The sequence below is a fragment of the Pantherophis guttatus genome, chromosome 2 (genome assembly GCF_059756535.1).
Source record: "Pantherophis guttatus breed Tessera chromosome 2, ASM5975653v1, whole genome shotgun sequence".
Classification (NCBI taxonomy): Eukaryota; Metazoa; Chordata; class Lepidosauria; order Squamata; family Colubridae; genus Pantherophis; species Pantherophis guttatus.
The window spans coordinates 291558059-291583957 of record NC_142064.1 but is presented as its reverse complement, the minus strand read 5'-3'; the positions used below and the strand labels follow the sequence as shown (position 1 = coordinate 291583957).

General features: G+C 50.7%; 2 protein-coding genes across 2 annotated transcripts; both read left to right on the top strand.

The window, feature by feature from the left end:
- The first annotated feature begins 2559 nt into the window (after window positions 1-2559).
- On the top strand, window positions 2560-11712 carry LOC148116159 (SLA class II histocompatibility antigen, DQ haplotype C beta chain-like). Its single transcript, XM_087885408.1, has 4 exons — window positions 2560-2746; window positions 3750-4040; window positions 8445-8726; window positions 11654-11712. The coding sequence occupies exons 1-4, from the start codon at window positions 2662-2664 to the stop codon at window positions 11710-11712; spliced, it is 717 nt and encodes a 238-aa protein (XP_087741534.1). The 5' UTR covers window positions 2560-2661.
- Window positions 11713-11919: 207 nt separating this feature from the next.
- Window positions 11920-25686, top strand: LOC148116158 (H-2 class II histocompatibility antigen, E-S beta chain-like). The gene is made up of 6 exons (XM_087885407.1): window positions 11920-12280; window positions 20581-20871; window positions 24821-25102; window positions 25264-25377; window positions 25614-25637; window positions 25679-25686. The coding sequence occupies exons 1-6, from the start codon at window positions 11920-11922 to the stop codon at window positions 25684-25686; spliced, it is 1080 nt and encodes a 359-aa protein (XP_087741533.1).
- The last annotated feature ends 213 nt before the right edge of the window (window positions 25687-25899 follow it).

Sequence of the window (25899 nt, the reverse complement as noted above, 5' to 3'; positions counted from 1 at the left end):
ATGTATGTGTTTTATTTCATGGCTGTTCACCACCCTGAGTCCTTCGGGAGTAGGGCGGTATAGAAATTCAATAAAATAAAATAAAAATAAAATAAATTGGCTGAAACTCCTCCAAGACAAGGAGGGAGAAGCTTCAGGCCCTCCTCGAACTCCCCTCCCTCAAAAGATTCACTTCCCATTCCTCTCTCAGCCTTGCCTGATCTCCCTGGATCTCTCCTCCCCCTCCCCACTTTCTCAGTTCCTACAGTTTGGAAGACCTCCTGGGAACCCAATTCCCCTTGTCCAGAGAGAGGGGACAAGGTTAAAATGAGTGGGGGGTCTCACCTTCCTTGGTCCTTGCCCCCACCTCTAAACACAGTAGCCTTTTAGCCTTTCCCACCTTCCTGAGGCTCAGGGCCCAAGGGAGGAAATTGGGGGTCTCCAAGCCCCTCTTTACACTCCTCCCCCGGGAGCCACCCCCCCTTTCCTGCCGGCCTCAGGTGCACGAGGAAGCCGACCCCCAGTCCTGGGTCAAGAGGGAGGCAATTTTGCCCACGCAGAGCAGGAGGGAGAACTGGGGGTGGGAGGGAGCCAGGGGGAAGAGTGAGGGGGAGGGATGAGGAGTGGAGGGCCGAGGGAGGGAGGAGAGTTAGGGGGAGTGAAGAGAGTGAGGGGGAGGGGAAAAGTGAGGGGGGAGGGGAAATCAAGAGGGGGGAACAGCAGCTTTGTGGAATTCTATTTCTGACTTCCAGAAAGTCAAACATCGGATTCACCCAATGAAAAATGGAGCTTTGGGAGCGTCATCCGTCTCCAGGCAGAGGAGCCTCCGAGGGGTCCTTTGGAGGAGATGGTTCTCGGAGGGGCCGGGGGATGTTCAGCTGTTCAGCCTGGATTTGGCCTTTGTGTCCGCCCATCGAGCCCTTCCGAGGACCCGGGAGAGGCGGAGGTGGGAGTTTGATGGCGCCAAAGGTCTCCTCCTCGCGGGATTTCAGCAGTTGCAAGCAGAGCTGCCTTCCGCAATTGACTGAGGGGGATTTGGTCGATGCCTGACCCTCACCCTGAAGGGCAGGAAAGGGGAGTCTGTGGGGCTGGAGAGGAAGGGGGGCATCTGGTGGAGGAAGGTCTTGTTGGGTCAGGAAGTCTGACCCCCGGGAGATCCACCCTGCCTAGGTAGGTCGAGGTCAGGGTGGAGAAATGTATTTGGGGATTTTTCTGACACCTGGAAATGCAACACACAAGGAATGCAGAATAACAGAGTGGAGAGGGACCCTGGAGGTCATCCAGTCCAACCCCTGCCTGAGAAAAATTGAAATATGCATTTCTAACCTATATACCTACATCCTCTTTTATTTTTGGAGTTTCTCATCTCCTGCACCATCCAATCTCCTGCAGGTGAGTTTCTCCTCTTCCTCCCTCACCTGAACCCCTCCCCCACCCCAGTTTCTAAAAACCCTTTAATTCTTCCATTTTCTTTACAAAAAATGGTTTCTAAACAGATCGAACCGCCCTCAAGCTCTCCCTGCAGGGCCTCCGTGCTCCAGACGAAGGAAAGCATTGAAATTTCAGCCAGTTTTTCCTTACGCAAAACTCCACCATGAGGTGCCCTCAAACACCAAAACAGACACACACAAAGGGATGGACGAAGTGATGGAATGAAAAATGTGGCAGAGATGGCAAAATAAACTTTTTGACCAGAGGAAAGAATAGATTTATTCCTAACCCTACCTGGAAGTCCCTTCTGAACTTTGTGCAGAAAAAAAATGAAATCTGGACTTTTGGGATTTATTGATTAAGTTAAGTTGTTGGTATAGAAATTGTTAAAATTTACTTAGAGAAGAAATAAAAACAGAGACTACAATTTCACTTGCTGAGAAAAGTTTTTTTCCTCTCTTTTTTCCTTTTGTCCTTTATCCCCCACTTCTCCTTCCCTTTCTTTCCCTTCCCCATTTCCTTATTACTTTTATTTTCCATTTGATGCCCTTATAATCTTCATGGAACATCATAAAAAGGAGCCTTTTGTTTTAGGGGCCTTCCTGTCCCACAGCCAAAATATCCAAATCTCATCACGATTCCACTCTAGAGCTGCACAATCAGATGCCAAAATGTCACTTTATATATTTTTTTTTCTGCTGAAAATAGAGATTGTGGTGCATTATGGCGAAGATGTGGACGTTCTCCGAGGAAAGGAGCGGAAAGCGGAGGAGAAACGGCCCAACTTCTGAGCGGGGGGTGGGGGGGGAGGGGGGAGCCCCGAAGAACCCTCGAGCTCTGGATCCACTTTGCCCTTCTGGACTCTCCGCAGCTCCACCCTGGGCCCCTCTGGGCACTGTGGGAACTCAAAGGGCATCTAGTCCGCCCCTCCAGGCGCATAAATGGGGATTGGAGGAGAATCCTGGGTGGGTGGGTGGGAAAGGGAAGTCCACGCTTCCCCCACGGAGCCGCTTCTCTCTCTGCGTGGAACTGTCTCCTGCATCGGGCGAAGTCAAGGGAGGCTCTGCCCGGAGACTGATGACGCTGCAGAGGGGAGGATTCCCATTGGTCCGCCTGCTCTTTCTGGACTCTCCCTCTTCCGAAGTCCTAGGAAAACTCCTCCCCCCCTCCAGACCCTCCGATTCCTCCTCTGGGGCTGGAAGCACCTCCGTCTTTCTCCTCTCTCTTTGGGGGCGCTTGTGGGGAGCCTCCATGGCTTTGGCTGGGCTCCCCCTGATGCTGCTGCTGGGGGCGCTGGCCCGGATCCCCGGGAGCGAAGGGCGGGAGGAGACCCCCGGTAAGGAGGGGGCTGGGCGGGGGAGGAGGGGGCTGGGAAGGGGGAAGGAAGCCGATGGGTCCCCAGAGCCTCCAGCAGCCTCCATCTCTGCGTGGTCTCCTCCCCCTTCCTCCCCCAGGAGGACGGAGAGGGACCCTAATCCTAACCCTTCCCCCATGTAGCCAGGTGGGGGTCGCGGCCTCTCCTGTGCCTGGGTGGGAGGGGGCTGCAGGGAAAGAGGAAGGGGAGGAAAAGCGAAAGTGAAAGAGGGAAACTGAGGCATTTTCAGCCCTGAATCCCCAGAAGAGAAAAGAGGCATTTGAGCAAAAGTCTTTGGGCTTCTTCAGAAACTTCACTTTTTCTTCTCAATCTCAGATTTGAGGCTTTGGAGGTCAGGCAAGAGGGGGGCTTCGGGCCCTTCTGGGAGAGACCCTGAATTTGGGGAGTAGACCAAGAACCCCCATAATCCCCGTGGAGGGGAGGGAGAAGGAGGGGCGGGAGACCCTCCCTTTGAGAGGCTCTTTTTGGGGAAGGGGAGAGGAATCAGGAGTCCCCCAAAGGGAGGGAGCTGGGCTGAAAATTCGGGGGAAGGAGAAAGGGGGGAGACCCCGGGAGAGTCGGTCTAGATGTCCTCATTGTGACCCCTTCCCAGATCCCCTCCCAAAGGAAGAGAGAGTGGGGGGATGGAAGCTACTTTCCCTCCAGCCCCCCCCCTCCCATCCTTCCTGCCCCTCGAGATCCAGCTTTCCCAGCAGAGACTGAATGGGACCGCTGGACCGGTTGAGCTTCTGCCTGCCTTTTCCCACCCCTCCCCCTCTTTCCTCCCCTCCCCCCTCCAGACCCCCCAGGAAGCCTCCCTTCCTCTCTGGGACTGACAGAGTTCCCGCTCCCTCCTCCAGGGGGCGTCTTCCGTCAGTCTCTCAAAGGAAGGTCCCCCGTCCCGCCCCCTCCTCTTCTACCAGCAGCTGGGAGCGATGGGCCCTGGAGTCCCTCCTGACAGCCTTCCTCCTCCTCCCCCTCGCAGCCCATTTCCTGTACCAGGAGAAGGGCGAGTGCCGCTTCCTCAACGGGACGCAGCGGGTGAGATACCTGTACAGGAGCTTCTATGACCGGCAGGAGATCGACTACTTCGACAGCGACCTCGGGAAGTTCGTGGCCGTCACGGAGTTGGGGAAGCCCGATGTGGACATGTGGAACAGAGATGAGCAGCGCCTGCAGTACCAGAAGGCCGGAGTGGATTCCTTCTGCCGGCACAACTACCGGGTGGACAGCTACCAGGCGCCCAAGAGGGAGGAGCGCCTGATTGGCCGGAGAAGTGAGTCTGGGGGGGAGGGAGGGTGGGCTCTTCCCTGAGAGGGGGACACCAGAACCCCCCCTTTCCTTTCCTTTCATTCCTTGGGATCCTCCCGGATGGAGGTTTTGCTCCTCATTTATTTATTTATTCTGCACTCTCAGATGGACAAAATCTTCTTCCCAGGCTCCAAACTCTCCTCCTGTCTGGAATCTGGGATCCCTTTGATCCATTCCCCCCCCCAAGAAAATCCATCCAGATATATTTTGGGGGGGGCTGGTAGGGGGAATCCAGCCAGATCTCTCTCTCTCTCTCTCCCCTGCTCAATAGAGGCAGTCCTCCACTTAACAAGAGTTCGTTTAATGACCATTGAAAGTTACAACAGAAGTGGGAAAAAAATGACTTATGACTGTTTTTCACACTTACAACCGTTGCAGCCTCCCCAGGGTCACGTGATCAAAATCCAGATACTTGGCATTGGACTCGTACTTGTGACGGTCACAGCGTCCCAGGTTCACTTGATCCCCTTTTGCGACCTTCCGATAAGCAAAGTCGTCAGCCAAACAGTGTCCACTGGCGGCCCCCAGGGGGAGGGCCTTCTCTGTGGGGGCACCTACCATCTGGAACGAGCTCCCCCCGGAGATGCGGAGGATCCCGGATCTACGCACCTTCCGTCGCGCTCTCAAGACCTCTCTATTCCATCAAGCTGGCCTGGCCTAATCTTTTCCCCCTTTTTTCTTTTTAATGTAAATCTTAATCTGTTTTAAATTACTGGCCTGTTTTAAATCTGTTCTTGGGCCAAATTGTTTAATTCGGTTTTATTCTGCTTTTAAATTTTTGTATTTATGTGTTTTATTTTGTGGCTGTTCACCACCCGGGAAGTAGGGCAGTATATAAATCCAATAAACTAAACTAAACTAAACTAAAGTCCGTGGGGAAGCCGGATTCACTTAACAACCCTGTTACTCATTTAACAACTGCAGTGATTCACTTCATGACTGTGGCAAGAAAGGTCGTAACATGGGGCAACATTCATTGAACAAAGGTCTCACTTAGCAACAGAAATCTTGGGCTCAATTGTGGTCCTAAGTCGAGGACTCCCTGTATCTACATATATATTTCTCTCTATCCCTGATTCATTTCTATCCTATTCAGGAACCTCCCGTCTCCCTCCCTCTTCCCACCCAGAAGCCCCTCCCTCTCTTCCTCTGCTCCAGAAATGCTCTTTTTGGCACTTTGGGATAAAAAAATGTGGGTTTCATTTTACCCAAAATAAAAAAAAGAATTAGCGGATGCTTTTTCCCCTGTCGACCCCTTTCTATGGATCTTCTGCTTTTTCTTTTTCCATCTTTCTTCATTCAGAGTCATTTCCATTGGATTGGAATTGGATTGCAGCTTTGAAATCCAATAAAGAAAGAAATGAGTAACGGAAGCAGCCTAGAATTTGTAATCATGATTCAATGCTTAAACCGAGATGTAAAACCCCCAATAACAGGAATCCTGATCGCTTCCGTTCTTCCTTCCTGGGGAGGCTCCTGATTTGGGGGGAGAGAGTCAAAAACACCCACAAACCTTAAAACTGAATTTGGGGTCATAAGAAAGAAATTGGGCCTCCATTCAGCCCTGAAGCCTCAGATTCTTTCCTTCTCTCTTCCAGATTCCTTCAATGTTGCCTACATTTCTTTTTCTCCTTTTATTTCTTTGTCTAATAAAAATCTTATTGACTGATGGGGTTTCAGAGGCCAAGCATTGCGCAAATCAATGATTTTAGAAAAGCCTCTTAGAGCATTTGCTCCATCTGGGAATTATTGAATATTTTAGGGGAACCAACAGAGATTTTGCTCTCCACATATTCAGTCTGGAGGCAAAACTCATTTTCACTCCTAAATTCTTCCCTGCAAATCTAGGAGGATTTTCACCTGCCACATAAGATGCATTTGGAAATATTTTTCCTACTGAAACAGGATATTTTCATGGAGATAATAATATTCAGCAATATAATTGGTTTCTGGATGATATTTAAAGTTCATTTTTCCCCTACAAACAGCACAACATTCTTGTTATCTGGCACAGTACTTGAAATAATTCTTATTCCAATAATATTTAATATAGAAATTTCACCACTTTGATTCATTTATCTAGTGATTTTTCATAACCTCCGAAAGTTCCCCAAGTGCCAATTGTGTTGGTGTTGTGAGTGTGTCTCTTTTGTGGGCCTCTCAGGGCCTCCCTCCCTCCTCCCTCCTTTTGGGGGTCTCTGGGGGGATTTTCCCTTCAGGGAAAGGAGCTTCATCAGCTGCCCAAAGACTCCAAAACCCATCCTCCCCTCCTCTTTTCCTCCCTCCCTCCTTCCCTCCTTCCTTCCTATCTCTGGATGGTTTGTTACTTTAGCTGCTCAAAAGCTTTATCCACATAAATAGAATGCATTTTCATTATAAATCCAAAATGGTGATCCTGAATTTCATTGTGATTCATATAATTTCTTCTTCCTCAAAAGTATTATTTTTACTTCCATGAAAATACTTCAGACAAGAGGCCAATAATTCTCCAGGGGTTCCTGTTCTTTATTAAAAGAAGAGGAATATTTATTAAATTACATGTATTTAGAGCAAATTGTTGGTGCGGTTCCAGTTTAGGAGACCTGAAATCACAGGATGTTTCTTGAGTCTCTTTGGGGGAATTTTCTCTTCCTTTTTCTTTGACTTCTGAGCCAACTTTTCTCTCCGGAGAGATCCGGGCGTCTCCTTCCCCCGAGAGGCCAAAGCTTTTCTCTGGCCACCAAGAGAGGCTCTCAACCAGCAACTCCCATCTGGCCAATTCTTCACACTGCAGTCTTGTAAATAATGAGGTTTGGGATGGGCTATAAAAATAAAAATGTAAACATACCAAATTGCAGCTTTAAAATCTGCTCCTTCCATTTTCTTGCTAAAAGTCTTTTTCTTATCCAAAATTTGCATTTCTTGTTAAAAAAAAAGCCATTCTCAGTTTGTAAAGCCTCTGCCTTCTTTTAGCAATTCCACAAAGGGCTTTAATGTCCCAAGAGGCAAATGGGATTTTCCTGAGAAAAGAAAACAACTCACACCTTAAATGTTGCTATTTGTCTGCGTGGAAACCTGACCAGATCCCAGGTTGGGATTACAAACAACCATTTAAAAATGGGTTCTTCTTAAGCATTATAGAATTTACTGTTAATAAGAAAATCCCTCCACAGAAAAAAAAATGGTTAGCAAAGGACTCTGGGCTGGAATGGATCTATGGTCAACTCTCTTGGGGGGCTCATCCAGACTAAACCCCCCCCATTAATCCATCCAAGAGTTGTGCCAGTTGGAGCATTTGCTGAAGGAGGGGATCAAGATCCAAGATCCCCTCTGGATCCCTTCCCCACTCCCTGCCCCCCTCATCCAGGGCAGAAGCTTCCCTCTGGGAGTCAGAGGGACCCCTCCCCACCTCCTTCCCCAGGAATGGCCGGTTCCTGCGGCTGGGAAGGAGGCCGGCTGGGTGCAGGCAGAGCCTGGTCTGGGGTGGGTCTCCCTCTGAATCCCCCCAAAGCCCCCCCAGGAAGGATCCTTGAGAGAGATCATGAGATCCCCCAAACCTTTTCTGCCCTTCCTGCTCTGAAGGGGGGATTCAGGGTCTCTCATCTTCAATGGGGGAGAAACTTTTCCTTCAGGGGATTCTGGCAGTTATGGGGAGCAAAGGGCTGCCCCCCCCCCATTGGGCTCCTTTGCCCTTTCCTTAAAAATGCCTCTTTCTGTTGAGGCTGCCTAAAATTGGGGGGTTTTGCAGCCACATCACATTTTGCACTTTTCCCCCTGAAATCTGCTGATTTTTTGTGTATCTTGTGGATCCTAATGGGAGAAAAGGGAAAGTGGAAGGAGAAATTTTCTCTCTCCAAATAAAATTTTTTGAAAAGTGATTGAAACACCAAAGAAAATTCAGACAAAGATCTTCTCTTCTCTTCTCTTCTCTCCTCTCCTCTCCTCTCCTCTCCTCTCCTCTCCTCTCCTCTCCTCTCCTCTCCTCTCCTCTCCTCTCCTCTCCTCTCCCCTCCCCTCCCCTCTCCTCTCCTCTTGCTCTCTTTCTCTTTCTCTTTTTCTTTCTTTCTTTCTCTTGTCAAGCTTGGTTGATCACCTTCAGGGCTGCCCAGAGGCATTTGGCTCCGTCCTCTCTCCTCTCCTCTCTAACGTCCGCATGAAGCCGCTGGGTGAGGCCATCCGTCACCAGGGCTGGAGGTCTCCTCCGTCTGCTGATGTGATAAGGTTTCATCTCCACCTCTGGGGACCCAGGAGATGCTGAGGCTGCCCCCTCGAGGGTCCTGGAGGCTGTGGGGGGAGGGGCTGACTCGTGCTGCATCTGTCCTTCCCGTCTTCTGCGTCGTTTCTTTCCTGTTGTGTCTCTCATGTGGCTCCTTCTCCTCCTTCCCTCCAGCCAAGCCCACCGTCTCCATCTCCCCCACCAAGATGGAGCCCTCTTCCCCCAACACCATCCTCCTCTGCATCGCGACCGGCTTTTACCCCGTGGAGATCGAGGTCCAGTGGCTGAAGAACGGGCGGCCGGAGAAGGAGGGCGTGGCCTTTGGGGAGGAGCTCCAGAACGGAGACTGGACCTACCAGCTCCAGGTGATGTTGGAGACCCAGCCCCAACGGGGGGACGTCTACACTTGCAAGGTGGGGCATGCCAGCCTGGAGGCCCCCATCACCATCCAGTGGGGTAAGCCCCTCCCTCCCCTCCCTCCCTTCCTGCCCTGAGAAGGGGGAGAAACCCACCCCATGGGGAGAGCTGGAATGGAGCCTCCTGGGGGAAGGTGGGCCTGATCCTCCTGCTCAGGTGAGGCTGCTTCTCCTTCCCCAGAGCCCCGTTCCTCCAGCTCTGCCAGGAGCAAACTCTGGACGGGGATCATGGGGGCCGTGATAGGAGTGGCCTTCCTGGCTGTGGGGCTCTTCTCCTACCTGAAGAGCAAGAAAGGTGAGTCTGGGGGGCTGGAGGGGAGGTTGTGGGGAGGGGACCCTCTAGGGGAGGCCTCTCCTCAAGCTTAGCAGGTGGCCAAGAGGGGCCCCTTGGGGAATATTTATGGGAACTTCTGTTCTTGGAGGGGCTATAAGTGGAGATAATGCAACCTATGATGGGCTATCAATGGGGAGGGGGTCCCGCTGAGTCCTCCAGCCCATGAAGGGTCCTGATTGGGTCTTTTTCTCCTTCCAGCAATTCCCATCCAACCTCCTGCAGGTGAGTTTCTCCTCTTCCCCCTCATCTCAACCTCTCCTAAGAGTTTTAGGTGGCCTTTAAAAATTCCTTAATTGTTCCTTTTTAAAAAAAAACAAGCCTGGACAATATCTCCTTGCTGTGGATAGAGCAGTTTTTTGAATTTTTGGCAGCTTTTCCTTACAGAGACCTGAAAAAGTATTGCAATCAAAAACAAAAGCACACAGAAATGCTAAAATCTTGCCCAGAATTTTTCCAAGTTTTGGGAAATTGCCAAAGGGTTTTTTTTTAAAAAAAATTGATTTATATGCCGCCCTTCTCCGGAGACTCAGGGCAGCTTACAGTGAGTTAAAAAATAGCCTTCATACTTTTGTATATTTTATATAAAGTCAGCTTATTGACCCCACAAACTGGGTCCTCAATTTACCTACCTTAGAAAGGATGGACGGCTGAGTCAACCTTGAGCCTGGCAAGATTCGAACTTACTTTAATTGCAGACAGCTGGTGTTAAATTACAGTGCTTAGTCTGCAGAGCTATCCAGGCTCCTTGAATTGAAGGGAAGGAAGGAGGGAGCACCCCAGGTTTAAATTCCCCCACGCATTTTGTAAGCAACCCACCCATTCTGTTAGGCTCACTGTGGAGGGGGGTTCCTGAGGGTATCCAGGCATGAGGAAAATTCCACCCTGCGGCTATTTTAAAAGGGGTGATACCAGGGATGAAATGCTCCCGGTTCGATCCGGATCGCCCAATCCGGTAGCGATGGTGGCAGGTGGTTCGGAGAACCGGTAGCAAAACTCCCAGCGCCCCCACCCCAATGCCCAGCTGAGTGACGCAATCATCAGAGGCTTTTTTTTAATTTTTAAAAGCATTTTTTCCACAACCTCTTTGGCTGAAAAAATGCTTTTAAAAGTAAAAAAAAAACCTCTGATAATCCCGCGGCTCAGCTGGGATCGTCAGAGGCTTTTAAAAGCATTTTTTCTACAACCTCTTCAGCCAAAGAGATTGTAGAAAAATGCTTTTAAAAGCCTCTGACGATCCCAGCTGAGTTGTCTGATCGTCAGAGCCTTGTATGTTCTAGAAAAAATGTTTTTAAAAGAAAAAAAAAAGCCTCTGCCGATCAGGCAACTCAGCTGGGATCGTTAGAGATTTTTTTTAAAAAAAGCCTCTGATGATTGCGTGGCTCAGCTGGGATAGTCAGAGGGTTTTCAAAGCATTTTCTTACAACCTCTTTGGCTGAAGAGGTGGTAAAAAAAATACTTTGAAAAGCCTCTGACGATCCCAGCTGAGTTGCCTGATCTTCAGAGGCTAGGCTTTTCAAAGCATTTTTTTCTGCAAACTCTTCGGCCGATGCTTTGAAAAGTTAAAAAAATCAGCAAATGGCAGGAGATCTGCCCAGGTAAATTGCTGATAATTATCATAGCATCTCAGGTATTGTTCTATCATTGCGTTAGCTCGTTCTCTACCTCCGTTCGTACTTGGATGGAAGGTGGAGCTAAGCCCTTGAGATGAAACTATCAACTTAATGAACTCCCTCCAAAACTTCACCCTGAACTGCACCCCACCCTCCGGTCCGATTTCTGGCCAAGTGAGCCCAGGCTCCCTCCTTTGCTGCCACCCCCATCGTAGCCCCGTCTTCTTTCTTCATATGAAGCATCCCAGCCTTTTCCTCCCTGAAATGGGCGGATTCTCTCTCTATGTGTCCCTGCCTGTCAACCACCCCCCTGCAGTGTGGGTCTGCCTTGGGGGTGGGGGATGAAAGGGAAGAAGAATATATTAGTTACAGTAAAAGTGTCTCTTTATATTCTGATTTTCTTCCCCATCTCTTTTTCTACAGCACTCATGAATTAATCCTGCTCTCCGATGCAAAAGCATATTTTTTATTTAACAGCTGATGACTCTTTGTCCTGTTTGCAACCTGTGAGAAATGGAGGCTGAAGGTGGCAGTTTGGGGGGAGGAGGAGAATGGCAGCCTGGACCTTCTCCTGCTGAGACACACATACACCCCAGCTTCCTTTCAGGGCCTCTCTTTCTTGTGAGGGAGGGAGGGAGACCATCTAGACTGTCCCCAGGGATGCTAGGTGGACCTGTCACTCCAGACCCCTCATCTCTCCTGGCTTTGAACCCACAGCAGCTTCATCTCCATCATTCTTCCTCCGAATCACTTCCCTTCGCTTTGCTATAAAAGAATAAACTTCAGATGTAAGAAAACCCTGGAATCCTCCCTTCCTCTTCCTCCTCTTCCTTTTTGCTTCCCCCGCAGGAGGCTCCTCCCTCCGCTGCCTCTGGATCCACCATCCAGGCTACTTTGGGTCCGAAGCCAGAACTGGTTCAGGAGGAGGGTGGGCAGATCCAGGGAGGTGAAGGGGCAGGACCCCCCTTTCTGCTCAGAGGCCCCCTTGCTCTGCTTCCCCTCAATGCCCCTTTTGAGGCGCAGAAAGCCAGGAGGCACGGTCCTCCCTGAGCATTTGTGGGGAGCCATTGGGGGGCACCTGAGACTCCCCTACATTTACGCAGGCATTTCTCATTTTAGGGTTGTGCCATTTTGGCATCCAACTCCTCCCTCCCTCCCTCTTCGGGCTCAGATTCGGTATAGGTCCGTGATGGCAAACCTATGGCATGCGTGCCGGAAATGGCACGCAGAGCCATTTCACCTGGCATGCAAGGCGTCGCCCATTCCTCTTCTGGGCTTCTGGCACACGCATGTGCATCGTCCTGATTGTTGTGCACGCATGCGTGCCAGTAAACAGAAGACTAGCTGGCTGGAGCACATACGTTCCCCAGGACATCCACCCCTTTGCCAGCCAGGATCACTGCCCCAGTCGCTCCCCTGTACCCGCTCGCCTGCCTGCCTACCTTGTCATCGACACTGTGAGGAAAAGCCCCGAAGCTGCACTGCCTGGGATCCACATGGGCTGCCGCAGAGAGGAAGGGAAGCCCCAGCCTAGCAGGCAGCTCTGCTCCTTTTCTTCTTCTGGGTTCCGGCGTGCCCCCTCACCCCTCTCAGCCAGGAGAAGGAGAAGCGAGCTGCCTTCAGGAAGACCGGAGGAGAGTGCGGTAAGCGGTAAAAGGTGCACCGGCTGGAAAGCAGTCATGCTCCCTTGGAAGAAGTGGCAGAGGAGGGTTGCACCAATCTTTGCCGGCGTGAATGGCCATGCTGGATGCTGTCCCCAGCTCAAGGCAACTCCGGGGAAGGAGCAGCGGGTGGGGCAGCTGCCACCCAGCCAGCAAATGCTCCCCCGTGCGCCTGAACCGGCTGGTTGCTCCTAATCTTCCCCGTGCAGCCTGCGGCTCCCAGCAGAGAGGAGCCCAAGCAAGCCGCGCATTCGGAGCTTCCCTGTTGGGGCCGAGAGCACTTCCTCTGTATGCCGCCCTCCCTTCTCTGGGGAAGGAGCCAGCTGGCCTGCTCGCCATGAGCTTTCCTGCCCCGAGCGCAGCGCACAAACTGTCCCCGGTGCTTCCCAAACTTTGGGGCAAGGCTGAGGGCAGGTGGGAGGCGGAGAGGGAGGAGCAGGCAGCTGCTATGCATCGGAGCTCTGGGGAGAGGCGGCCGAAAGCTCCATGCAGAGGCCGCCAATCATGAGCCCCAGGGCCGCCTGCTTCCCTTCCACGGGAACGGCTCGGCTACTTCGAAGCGATCGGCTGGGAAGCTTCCTCGCTGAGAGACGGGCAGGCGGACGCTGCGCTTGTAGGGGGAATCGGCACCACACACCTCCCTCCCTTTCCCCGCGGCTGACTCCGATCCCGGCCCTGCCGCTCCTCAGCCTCCTTCCGCTCCGGAGTTTCCCGCTCTCCACAGCTCAGCGCTCTTTTCTTTTTAAAAAAATAATTTTTATTATGAAACATTAAAACAAAACAAAACATACAACATTTATATATACAAACTCTTTTTACAGCTCTTTCGTAGTGATCCTTCCTTATTGTTTACTATTTATGCAAATTTTTACTTCATCTTATTCCATATTATTATCTGTCCCCTTCTCAAAGGCGCCCAGAAGAAAAAGGCGGGAAAAAAGGGAAACGCCCCCTTTCCACCCACAGCAACCAATCAGAGTGCAGATCCCCTCAGGAGGGAGCCCTCCCTCCCCCCCTCCCTCCCTCAGCCACAAAGGGGTGTTCTGGATCATTCTAGACTTTCCTTCCCCAGCTGTTAAATTGAACACATTTAAAGTGTTCAAAGGAAACGGACCTAAAATGACTTTGCTTTTGTCCCTTAGATTGAATTGTCCTTCTAGAAATGGCTGCTGACATATTAAGGTGTAAAAGCAAAAAGTTGTTTTTTTAAAAAAATCTTCTACTGTGCTGAAAAGAGCCGGAAGTCAAAGCCTTTTTTCCTTTTTGCCCCTTGAACCTCAGACTTTCTTTTCCCCTCTTTTTCTCCTTCCCCTGATTTCCTATTTCTGTCTTTCTTTCCGTTTTATGAAATAAATAAATAAATAAGAAACAGACCTAAAAAAAGAGGAGGTGAAATTGTGCAATATGTAAGAAATAACCGAACCGCTCTAGAAAAGCAACAGAAGAAAGACGAAAACCTTCCATGCATTTCAGATAACATAAAAGGGGGAAAAGAAGGATGGAGCCATTGGAAGCCACCCAACCCCAAAGTCAAACGGTCACTAAATGAACCGATGTAAATCAAGGACTACTCTCTTTAATCTGCTTCAACGGAGGGAGAAAAGGACCGGAGAACTCCTCTAATCAGCTTGTTTGATGATGGTTCCATGACTTCAAGTTGGTGTCGATGTTTAGCCACCCATGGATAGACTTTCTCTGGGGAGACCCCTCCCCATCCCCCTCCTCCAGGTCCTCTGAACAGTGTCCTCCCCCCCCTCACTGCAACTGAGCCCCTCCCCCTCCATGCTGGTCCCCCTTTTCCCCTCTTCCCTCCCATCCTTCCTCCATCAGAGCCTCCCCAGAGAGCAGGGAGGGTCTCCCCACAAAGGGTCCCAAGGGGGAGAATGTGGGTCCTTTGAGTGACATTTCTCCAACCCTCCATCGGTTTCTTTCCTGGGCTCTCCAGGGTCTCCTCGGGGGTCAGGAAGGGCCCCTTCAGCCTCCTCCAATGGGGCAGAGGACCTTGTGGCTGCCCCACCTGCAGACTCAGCCATGGGGCGGAGGAGGAGGAGGAGGGGAGTCCCTGAGCTGCCCTGAGGGAGAATGGAGGCTTGTTGCCTGCTGGATCCTGGCCAGGTCCTCAGTTCCGCTTCGGAGGAGCCCAGAGCTTCAGGCTGGGGAAGCGAAGCCCAAGCGCCTCTGCAGCTCTTGGGGGCTGGAGAAAGAAACTCTGTGTGTGTGTGTGTGTGTGTGTGTGTGTGTGTGTGTGTGTGTGTGTGTAAGAGAGAACTCGGGGAAGAGCACAATATTTGGGGGGTTGGAAGCATGAAAGGGGCGCAGAGGTTCTGCCTGGGTCAGGTGAGGGATGGAGGCCCCACAGAGGCTGCCTGAATCTGGGGCTGACTGTGTGTGAGTGGCTGTGTCAGATACACAACTGTGGGGCAGATGCGGACTTCAGCTGCTGGGGGGGACCTGGCTCTGGGCTGCTGAGGCTGGTGCTGGGCCAGGGGGGAGTTTGACCCCTCCAGCCCCCCCATCCCTGGAAAGGACCCAGGCCACCTCTGGACCCCCAAAGCTCTTGAAACAGGATCCGGAATTCAGGATCTCTCTAAGCCGCCTTTGCGTAACTGAGCAGAACCCAAATCTCTCCCAAAGACTAGAAAAAAATGTTTTCTATGGATGTAGTGAAAGAGGAGAAGAAGAAACAGAAGGTCTGTTTGGGGGATAATATGCGGGGGGGGGGGGAGAGAGATTTCCTGACTGTGATGGTGAAAAGGCTGTAATCCTATAGTGGAGGAAATAGGATCCCTGAAGTCCCCAGGATTTCTATTAACATTCCAGGTTGTTCTATAAATTATGAATTTATTCTTCGGTTTAATACACTGTCCCTCCATCCATCCTTCCTAAATAATCCTGAAACCTTTTACAAGGAAGAAAATCCTCTCAGATCCTCTGACAGATCATATCCGTGGATATGGATTTTCTTCTCCTTCTTTTGGGAAAATGTTTCCTCCAACTCCCCTCCAGAAGAACTAAATTCATCTCAGAGGCTGACTTGGGAGCCCCAGGACTGATTCCTTTCCCCATAAAATCTCTTTTTTTCTCTCACGATCCCTGCAGGCAAAACGTTGAGTTCCCTGGCAAAGAACAAACAGCAGAACAAACTCCTTCATAACATAAAATGTTTGTGAGATTTATGGAGTTTAAAGGTGGAATCACGGCAGAGATTTGGAAAGGAGGGAAAAGCTGCATTTATTTGGAAACGATATTTCTCTTCAAAAGATGTTTTTTATGAACACACGTACAAAAGTTGGAGGGAATTAAGGACAAAAACGCCCTCAAAATTTCCAGGGAGGAAAAACTGCCTTGAGGGCCCTTTGGCTGAGAATTGGGGGGGGGGACGGAGAAGAGCCACTGCTCAGACGGGGGAGGACCTCCCTGAATTCTGGGCTTGGGCCGGAAGAGAAGGGGGGACGGGGGGGTCTTGGCTGGGCTCTGGGTGGGGGGAAACTCTTCCTGGAGGGGATTGGATTCCCACTCCTGCCCTTAGGATCTCCCTCACTCACTTGGGATCTCACAAGCAGATCGCGAAGTGGGGCAGCATCTTCAGGGATCACCCCTCAGCTGATAGAAGCCGAAGCCCAGAGAAGGTGGATCAGCCTGGAAGGGAAAATGGGATCCGACCTGGAAGGGATCAGGAGGGATTTCCTGACCCTGAGAACCAATGAATCAATGGAGCAGCCCCCCACCTGGAATTGTGAGGGGAGGAGGGGGGCTGCATCCCTGGAGGCCATGGGGTTGGACTAGAAGATCTCTAAGGTCCCTTCAGCCTTTGAGTCTCCCCATCGGCCCTCCCCCCCCCAAGCCTTCCACCCTGTCACTGCGTTATTTGTATTTGCCAGCTGAGCTTCCATTCTGAACATTACGGTAGCTTACCAGAGAACCTTATCTCTGAGATAAGACTGTCTTGTGATTTTTGAACCACTGCGCATGTCTACATTCTTTCTTTTCTAACTTCCTGATTTACTTCTTCCTTTGTCCATCTGCTGATAAACTGCTGGTAAAATGTAGTTAGCTAGGTTTTTTTACTTTTATAACAAAAATGTTTTCTTAGAATATATACTTCGGGTTTTCTTTCTTTGAGAGTATACACCATGGAAAACAAGATCCATTCACCTCTAATTAATTAGTTTCCCAAGTGGGGGGGAACGAGTCTGATTCATGCTTCAACATACCCACCCACCCCCTCCTGCTTGTGGGGGAGGGGGAAGAAAGGCTGGGACTGTCCATAAAAGAGGAAGCAGCCGGAGACCCTCCAGACTCTGGGCTGAACCCCCGACAGGCTCCACTCCAGCAGCCCTTCAGGGGGTGATTCTTCCCCCCCTTCTGATTCACCCCCCCAGCCCCCATTGAGCTCAACAGCAGCCATTCTGGAACCCAAACCGACCTAAACCCCACAGCGCTGGGGGTCAGACCTCCCCTCCAGCAGCCCCTGGGCCAGGAAGGAAGGGGGTCAAAAGTCAGAGGCTTCCCTGGGGGTTTCACCTGGGGGCCAGGAAATGTGGGGAGGGGTCAGTGTGCGTGTGTGTGTGTGTGTGTGTGTGTGTGTGTGTGTCCACAGTCACCAGCTCATCCCCACCCCTTGGAGAGTCCAGGTGCTGCTGGGGGCTCCCTCCCTCCCCCCAAATTGAGCCTGGCTCCTCTTTGCCCTCCTGGAGTCTCCGCAGCCCCAGCCTGGATTCCCCCTGGGCACTGCGGGAACTCAAAGGGCATCTAGTCCACCAGGGAAACTCTGCCCACAGCCAGGAGTTCGATCCTGAGGGTGCTCAGGGCTCGACTCAGACTTCTCTTCTTCCGAGGTGGGTAAAAGGAGGAGCCAGATTGTTGGGGGGAGAGGCTGACTCTGTCAAGCGCTTAGAGAGGGTTGAGGCTCCCTAGGGAAGATCCTGAGGGCCAAGGCGAGGGGGGTTTCCTGCCTGTTTCTAGGCCCTGCCAGAGTTGGTGTCTTTCCCTCCTGGATGGAGCCTCGATTGGAGTTCTTGTTTCCTGCCTTCCTCTTTCTCTGGTGCTGATCCCTGCTTATCTGTTGGCTCTTGGAGGGGAGGCGGCTCCTTCTCTTCCCTTCCGAGCTTTGTTATTGTCTTTTTTGAATGGGGTGTAAATGTGATTTATCTCTCTGGGTCTGTTGACAACCAGAAGTTTCCTTTCAGGATTCCTGGACAAGGAACTTGAAATATAAATTTATGACTTTATTACTGCACATGCTGACTGCAGCAAGAATTCCTTATATACAAAAATGGAAAGAAACCTCCATCCCCAGGATGGACAAAGTGATGGAATGAAAAGATTGGCAGAGATGGCAAAATAAACTTTTTGACCAGAGGAAAGAATAGATTTCCAGCTGTTTTTCTACCTGGAAGCCAATTCTGGACTTTGTGCAGAAAAAAAATGAGATCTGGACTTTGGGATTTACTGATTAAGTTAAGTTGTTGTTATAGAAATGGTTAATATTTACTTAGAGAGGAAATAAAAACAGAGACTTCAGTTTCACTTTGTATTTTATTGTGCTGGGGAAGTTTTTTTCCTCTCTTTTTTCCTTTTGCCCTTTATCCTTCCCCTTTCTTTCCCTTTCCCTTTCCCAATTCCTTATTACTTTTATTTTCTATTTTATGCTCTTATAATCTTAATAAAAATAATAAAAAGGAGCCTTTTGTTTTAGGGGCCTTCCTGTTCCATGGTCTGGACTTTGTGCTTGAGGCAGGAAAAGAATGAAATCTGGAGTTTTGGGATTTAAGTTAAGTTGTTGTTATAGAAATGGTTAATATTTACTTAGAAAAGAAATAAAAACCGAGGGTACAATTTCACTTTCTATTTTATTGTGCTGGGAAGAAGTTTTTTTCCTTTTGCCCTTTATCCCCCACTTCTCCTTCCCCTTTCTTTCCCTTCCCCATTTCTCTAATACTTTTATTTTCCATTTGATGCCCTTATAATCTTCATGAAACATCATAAAAAGGAGCCTTTTGTTTTAGGGGCCTTCCTGTCCCACAGCCAAAATATCCAAATCTCATCAGGATCTGCACAATCAGATGGCAAAATTTATTCCACAATGTCACTTTATATATTTTTCTGCTGAAAGTAGAGATTGTGGTGCATTATGGGAGAAGATGTGGACGTTCTCCGAGGAAAGGAGCGGGAAGCGGAGGAGAAACGGCCGAACTTCATTCCGGGATCTTCATCCGGGGTTGCTTTGCAAGGAAAAGGGGGATCCCGACCCACAGGAAGGAAGAGGGAGATTCCTACACAACCGGGGTTCAGGGGAGGGAAACCTGAAGGATCCCGTCCATCCAGACGTTCTGAGCAAGGGAGACACGTGTTTCAAGGAAGGAAATCGCCCTTTTCTCTTGTGAAGCCAAGAGATCCCTACGGAGATTCCCCCGTGAAGGGGGGGGGGGCTCGTGAGAGGATCTGGCTGGATTAGGAGGGATCCCTGCAGATCCTGCGTGGACTGTCAGCTGAGGGTTTTCCTGGCTTCTCTTCGGATTGGGGGGAGCGTGTGACCCCCAAGTCCTGGCTGGCTGTGGAGCTGCCCCTCCCCCCTTGTCATCCAGGGCAGCTGCTGGCGGTCCCTCCTCCCATTCTGAGCCCCGAAGGACCCCTCGAGCTCTGGATCCACTTTGCCCTTCTGGACTCTCGGCTGATCCAGTTTAGGCTCCTTCTGGACACTGTGGGAACTCAAAGGGCATCTAGTCCGCCCCTCCAGTCCAGGCTCCCAGAGAAAGGGAGTTTGGAGGAGAATTGGGGGGGGGGCAAAAGGAAGAGGAGATTCTCCTCCGGAGCTGGCATGAAAGACCCCCCCAGATTGCAGCCCCCCAAGACTGAAGGGATTCCCCTCCCCCACTTTCTCCGATTCTCTCTCTGCGCAGAACTCTCTCCTGCATCGGGCGAAGTCAAGGGAGGCTCTGCCCGGAGACCGATGACGCTGCAGAAGGGAGGATTCCCATTGGTCCTCCTGCTCTTTCTGGACTCTCCCTCTTCCGAAGTCCGAGGAAAACTCCTCCCCCCCTCCAGACCCTCCGATTCCTCCTCTGGGGCTGGGAGCGTCTTTCTCCCCCCTTTGGGGCGCTTGTGGGGAGCCTCCATGGCTTTGGCTGGGCTCCCCCTGATGCTGCTGCTGGGGGCGCTGGCCCGGATCCCCGGGAGCGAAGGGGGGGAGGAGACCCCCGGTAAGGAGGGGGCTGGGCGGGGGAGGAGGGGGCTGGGAAGGGGGAAGGAAGCCGATGGGTCCCCGGAGCCTCCCCCAGCCTCGATCTCTGCGTGGTCTCCTCCCCCTTCCTCCCCACAGCCCCCCCCCAGGAGGACGGAGAGGGACCCTAATCCTAACCCTTCCCCCATGTAGCCAGGTGGGGGTCGCAGGCTCTCCTGTGCCTGGGTGGGAGGGGGCTGCAGGGAAAGAGGAAGGGGAGGAAAAGCGAAAGAGGGAAACTGAGGCATTTTCAGTCCTGAATCCCCAGAAGGGAAAAAAGAGGCATTTGAGCAAAAGTCTTTGGGCTTCTTCAGAAACTTCACTTTTTCTCCTCAGATTTGGGGCTTTGGAGGTCAGGCAAGAGGGGGGCTTCGGTGCCTTGGGGGGCGCTCTGAATTTGGGGAGGAGACACAGAACTCCTGTCACCCCCATAATCCCCCTGGAGGGGAGGGGGAAGTGAGGGAGGAGGAGGGGGCGGGAGACCCTCCCTTTGGGAGGCTCTTTGGGGGGCTGCACTGCAGGGTCTTTTTGGGGAGGGGGAGAGGAATCAGGAGTCACCCAAAGGGAGGGAGCTGGACTGAAGATTCGGGGGAAGAAGAAAAGGGGGGGAGAGATGGAGGGAAGGTGGGGGTTGAAGGGCTGGGAGACCCCAGGAGAGTCGGTCTAGATGTCCTCATTGTGACCCTCCCCAGATCCCCTCCCAAAGGAAGAGAGAGTGGGGGGGATGGAAGCTACTTTCCCTCCAGCCCCCCCCATCCTTCCTGCCCCTTGAGATCCAACCTTCCCTGCAGAGACTGAATGGGATCGCTGGACCGGTTGAGCTTCTGCCTGCCTTTTCCCACCCCTCCCCCTCTTTCCTCCCCCCTCCAGACCCCCCAGGAAGCCTCCCTTCCTCTCTGGGACTGACAGAGTTCCCCTTCCCTCCTCCAGGGGGCGTCTTCCGCCAGTCTCTCTCTGAAGGACTCCCGCAACTCCCCCCTCCCGCGTAGACCCCCCCTCTTCTACTAGCGGCTGGGAACGATGGGTCCTGGAGTCCCTCCTGACGGCTTTCTTCCTCCCCCTCGCAGCCTATATCCTTACTCAGTGGAAGTCCGAGTGCCGCTTCCTCAACGGGACGCAGCGGGTGAGGTTCCTGCAGAGCTACGTCTACAACCGTCAGGAGTTCGTGCGCTTCGACAGCGACCTCGGGAAGTTCGTGGCCGTCACGGAGTTTGGGAAGGGGGATGCGGACAAGTGGAACAGGGATGAGGTCGATCTGCAGTACCGGAAGGCCCAAGTGGATCGCGTCTGCCGGCACAACTACGGGGTGTACAGCTACCAGGCGGCCAAGGTGGAGGAGCAAATGATTGGCCGGAGAGGTGAGTCTGGGAGGGAGGGAGGGGGGGGCTCTTCCCTGGGAGGGGGACACCAGGACCCCCCTTTCCTTTCCTTTCCTTTCATTCCTTGGGATCCTCCCAGATGGAGGTTTTGCTCCTTATTTATTTATTTATTTATTTATTTATTTATTTATTTATTCTGCACTCTCAGATGGACAAAATCTTCTTCCCAGGCTCCAAACTCTCCTCCTGCCTGGAATCTGGGATCCCTTCGATCCATTCCCCTCCCCAAGAAAATCCATCCAGATATGTTTCTTTTGGGGGGTCTCTCTCTCTCCTGCTCAATGCAGGCACTTCTTCACTTAACAACCATTCGTTTAGTGAGCTTTGAAAGTTCCAACAGCAGTGAAAAAAAAATGACTTATGACCCTTTTCCACACTTACGACATATTCAGTCAGGAGGCAAAACTCATTTTCACTCCTAAATTCTTCCCTGCAAGCCTGGGAGGATTTTCAGCTGCCACATAAGATGCATTTGGAAATGTTTTTCCTACCAAAGAGGATATTTATTTATTTATTTATTATTCAAATTTCTATACCGCCCTTCTCCTTTCGGACAGCCAAAAATAAAACATTTGTGCACAAAAGTTAAAATAAGTTTAAAATAATTAAATAAGATTTGGCCCATAATTTAAAACATTTCCATTTCCAAAACATTTTCGTGGAGATAATAATATTCACCTGTTTAATTTGTTTCTGGATGAAATTTAAAGTTCATTTTTCCCCTACAAACAGGCCAACATTCTTGTCATCTGGCACAGTACTTGAAATAATTCTCATTCCAATAATATTGAACATAGAGATTTCACTTTCACTTTTATTCATTTATCTAGTGATTTTTTCATAACCTCCGAAAGTTCCCCAAGTGCCAATTGTGTTGGTGTTGTGAGTGTGTCTCTTTTGTGGGCCTCTCAGGGCCTCCCTCCCTCCTCCCTCCTTTTGGGGGTCTCTGGGGGGATTTTCCCTTCAGGGAAAGGAGCCTCATCAGCTGCCCAAAGACTCCAAAGCCCATCCTCCCCTCCTCTTTTCCTCCCTTCCCTCCTCCCTTCCTCCCTTCCTCCCTCCCTGGTTCAGGGACAGGACCTAAATCTCTGGATTGTTTCTTTCTTTAGCTCCTCACAAGCTTCATCCACATAAATAAAATGCATTTTTATTATAAATGCAAAATAGTGATCCTGAATTTCATTGTGATTCGTATAATTTCTTCTTCATCAAAAGTATTATTTTTACTTCCATGAAAATACTTCAGACAAGAGGCCAATAATTCTCTTCTTTATTAAAAGAACAGGAATATTTATTAAATTCCATGTATTTAGAGCAAATTGTTGGTGCGGCTCCAGTTTAGGAGACCTGAAATCATCGGATGTTTCTTGAGTCTCTTTGGGGGAATTTTCTCTTTATTTTTTTTTTCCTTCTGAGCCGACTTTTCTCTCCGGAGAGATCCGGGCGTCTCCTTCCCCCAAGAGGCCAAAGCTTTTCTCCGGCCACCAAGAGAGGCTCCCAACCTTCCCTCAATTCTCCCCAAAATTATATATATGTATATAAAGAACTTAATGAATCCTGCTGAATCAGTCTGCCTGTGGGTGCTTTCTGGATTTGATTTTTACAAGAAACTCTGATTTATATCTGTGTCCTATTTTACTACATTAGGCATCAAGCTTGATATCAAAAAGAAATCTTGAATGACATGATGTGGGGCAGATAAAATGTACTTTGTCCTCCTGCTGTTTCAAATCAAGAGGTCTCTATTTGTGTATTAAATTGGATTCCTGGAAGGGCCGAGGGAGAAAGTTGTGTCCCTTGGGAGGTATTTAAAAGGGGAAAAAAATACCTTTTCTGATCCAATTAAAATCTCCAGCAACTCCAGTCTGGCCAAATTGGAACCCCAAAATCTTCACTTTTGCAGTCTTGTAAATAAGGAGGTTTGGGATGGGCTATAAAAATAAAAATGTAAAAATACCAAATTGCAGCTTTAAAATCTGCTCCTTCAATTTTCTTGCTAAAAGTCTTTTTCTCATCCAAAATTTGCATTTCCTGTTTTGTTTTGTTTTTTAAAAAGGCCATTTTCAGTTTGTAAAGCCTCTGCCTTCTTTTAGCAATTCCACAAAGGCCTTTAATGTCCCAAGAGGCAAATGGGATTTTCCTGGAAAATAAAAACAACTCACACCTGAAATGCTGCTATTTGTCTGCGTGGAAACCTGACCAGATCCCAGGTTGGGATTACAAATAACCATTTAAAAATGGGTTGTTCTTAAGCATTATAGAATTTACTGTTAAGAAGAAAATCCCTCAAGAGAAAAACAAAATGGTTAGCAAAGGACTCTGGGCTGGAATGGATCTATTGTCAACTCTCTTGGGGGGCTCATCCAGACTAACCCCCCCCCATTAATCCATCCAAGAGTTGTGCCAGTTGGAGCATTTGCTGAAGGAGGAGATCCAGATCCAAGATCCCCTCTGGATCCCTTCCCCACTCCCTGCCCCCCTCATCCAGGGCAGAAGCTTCCCTCTGGGAGTCAGAGGGACCCCTCCCCACCTCCTTCCCCAGGAATGGCCGGTTCCTGCGGCTGGGAAGGAGGCCGGCTGGGTGCAGGCAGAGCCTGGTCTGGGGTGGGTCTCCCTTTGAATCCCCCCAAAGCCCCCCCAGGAAGGATCCTCGAAAGATCATGAGATCCCCCAAAACCTCTTCTGCCCTTCCTGCTCTGAAGGGGGGATCCAGGGTCTCTCATCTTCAATGGGGGAGAAACTTTTCCTTCAGGGGATTCTGGCAGTTATGGGGAGCAAAGGGCTGCCCCCCCCCATTGGGCTCCTTTGCCCTTTCCTTCAAAATGCCTCTTTCTGTTGAGGCTGCCTAAAATTGGGGGGTTTTGCAGCCACATCACATTTTGCACTTTTTCCCCTGAAATCTTCTGCTGATTTTTTTGTTTATTTCTGCATCTTGTGGCTCCTAAAGGGAGAAAAGGGAAAGTGGAAGGAGAAATTTTCTCTCTCCAAATAAAACTTTTTGAAAAGTGATTGAAACACCAAAGAAAATTGAGACAAAGATCTTCTCTTCTCTCCTCTTCTCTTCTCTTCTCTTCTCTTCTCTTCTCTTCTCTTCTCTTCTCTCATCTCCTCTTTTCTTCTCCTCTCCTCTCCTCTCCCCTCCCCTCCCCTCCCCTCTCCTCTCTTTTCTCCTCTCTCTCTCTTTCTCTCTGTCTCTCTGTCTCTGTCTCTGTCTCTGTCTCTGTCTCTCTCTTTCTCTCTGTCTCTCTCTCTCTCTTTCTTTTTCTTTCTTTCTCTTGGCAAGCTTGGTTGACCACCTTCAGGGCTGCCCAGAGGCATTTGGCTCCGTCCTCTCTCCTCTCCTCTATAACCTCCGCATGAAGCCGCTGTGTGAGGCCATCCGTCACCAGGGCTGGAGGTCTCCTCCGTCTGCTGATGTGATAAGGTTTCATCTCCACCTCTGGGGACCCAGGAGATGCTGAGGCTGCCCCCTCGAGGGTCCTGGAGGCTGTGGGGGGAGGGGCTGAGTGGGGGGTTAGGGGCTTCGGCTGAACCCTGGAAAGGCCAAAGGGCTTTGGGTGTTGGGAGCCCCAAGATGGGGGACTTTAACCAACTTCCTTCTGGGTGGAGCTGCATTGTCCCAGAGACCCAGTTGGCAATTCTGGAGGTTCTCCTGGACTCCCGGAGAGCAGGTGGCAGTCACGGCTAGGAGAGTGTCTGTAAGACTTTGGGTTAGTTGTGGCCACTTTGGGAAATAAATTTAATAAATAACTAAGTTTACTAAACAAACAAACAAATGTTGAGGTATTACACCTAATTAAAAGTGTGGTTTCATTTTCAACGAGATCCCATGAATCATCCGACTCGTGCTGCGTCTGTCCTTTCCGACTTCTGCGTCTTTCTTTCCTGTTGTGTCTCTCATGTGCCTCCTTCTCCTCCTTCCCTCCAGCCAAGCCCTCCGTCTCCATCTCCCCCACCAAGATGGACCCCTCTTCCCCCAACACCATCCTCCTCTGCACCGCGACCGGCTTTTACCCCGTGGAGATCGAGGTCCAGTGGCTGAAGAACGGGCGGCCGGAGGAGGAGGGCGTGGCCTTTGGGGAGGAGCTCCAGAACGGAGACTGGACCTACCAGCTCCAGGTGATGCTGGAGACCCAGCCCCAACGGGGGGATGTCTACACTTGCAAGGTGGGGCATGCCAGCCTGGAGGCCCCCATCACCATCCAGTGGGGTAAGCCCCTCCCTCCCCTCCCTTCCTCCCTGGTCTGGGGATCCCACCCTGCCCTGAGAAGGGGGAAAGACCCTCCCTGTGGGGGGGGGGCAGAATGGACCCTCCTGGGGGAAGGTGGGCCTGATCCTCCTGCTCAGGTGAGGCTCCTTCTCCTTCCCCAGAGCCCCGTTCCTCCATCTCTGCCAGGAGCAAACTCTGGACGGGGATCATGGGGGCCGTGATAGGAGTGGCCTTCCTGGCTGTGGGGCTCTTCTCCTACCTGAAGAGCAAGAAAGGTGAGTCTGGGGGCTGGAGGGGAGGTGGTGGGGAGGGGACCCTCTAGGGGAGGCCTCTCCTCAAGCTTAGCAGGTGGCCAAGAGGGGCCCCTGGAGGAATATTTATGGGAACTTCTGTTCTTGGAGGGGCTATAAGTGAAGATCACACAACCTATTATGGGCTATTGATGGGGAGGGGGTCCTGCTGAGTCCTCCAGCCCATGAAGGGTCCTGATTGGGTCTTTTTCTCCTTCCAGCAACTCCCATCCAACCTCCTGCAGGTGAGTTTCTCCTCTTCCCCCTCATCTCAACCCCTCCTAAGAGTTATAGGTGGCTTTTAAAATTCCTTAATTGTTCCTTTAAAAAAAAAAAAAAACTTGCCTGAACAATATCTCCTTATTGTGGATAGAGCAGTTTTTTGGATTTGGGGCAATGTTTCTTTACAGAGATCTTAAAAAGTATTTCAATCAAAAACAAAAGCACACAGATCTTGCCCAGAATTTTTCCAAGTTTTGGGAAATTGCCAAAGGGAATGGAGGGTGG

Excerpts from the sequence above, each read along its gene's own strand:
- LOC148116159 (XM_087885408.1), top strand. The coding sequence starts at position 2,662 with ATGGCTTTGGCTGGGCTCCCCCTGATGCTGCTGCTGGGGGCGCTGGCC. Across the intron at positions 4,041-8,444 it reads GCGCCTGATTGGCCGGAGAA|CCAAGCCCACCGTCTCCATC; the intron begins GTGAGTCTGGGG and ends CCTTCCCTCCAG. Across the intron at positions 8,727-11,653 it reads CCCCATCACCATCCAGTGGG|AAAGCCAGGAGGCACGGTCC; the intron begins GTAAGCCCCTCC and ends TTTGAGGCGCAG.
- LOC148116158 (XM_087885407.1), top strand. The coding sequence starts at position 11,920 with ATGTGCATCGTCCTGATTGTTGTGCACGCATGCGTGCCAGTAAACAGA. Across the intron at positions 12,281-20,580 it reads GGAGGAGAGTGCGGTAAGCG|CCTATATCCTTACTCAGTGG; the intron begins GTAAAAGGTGCA and ends TCCCCCTCGCAG. Across the intron at positions 25,378-25,613 it reads CTACCTGAAGAGCAAGAAAG|CAACTCCCATCCAACCTCCT; the intron begins GTGAGTCTGGGG and ends TTCTCCTTCCAG.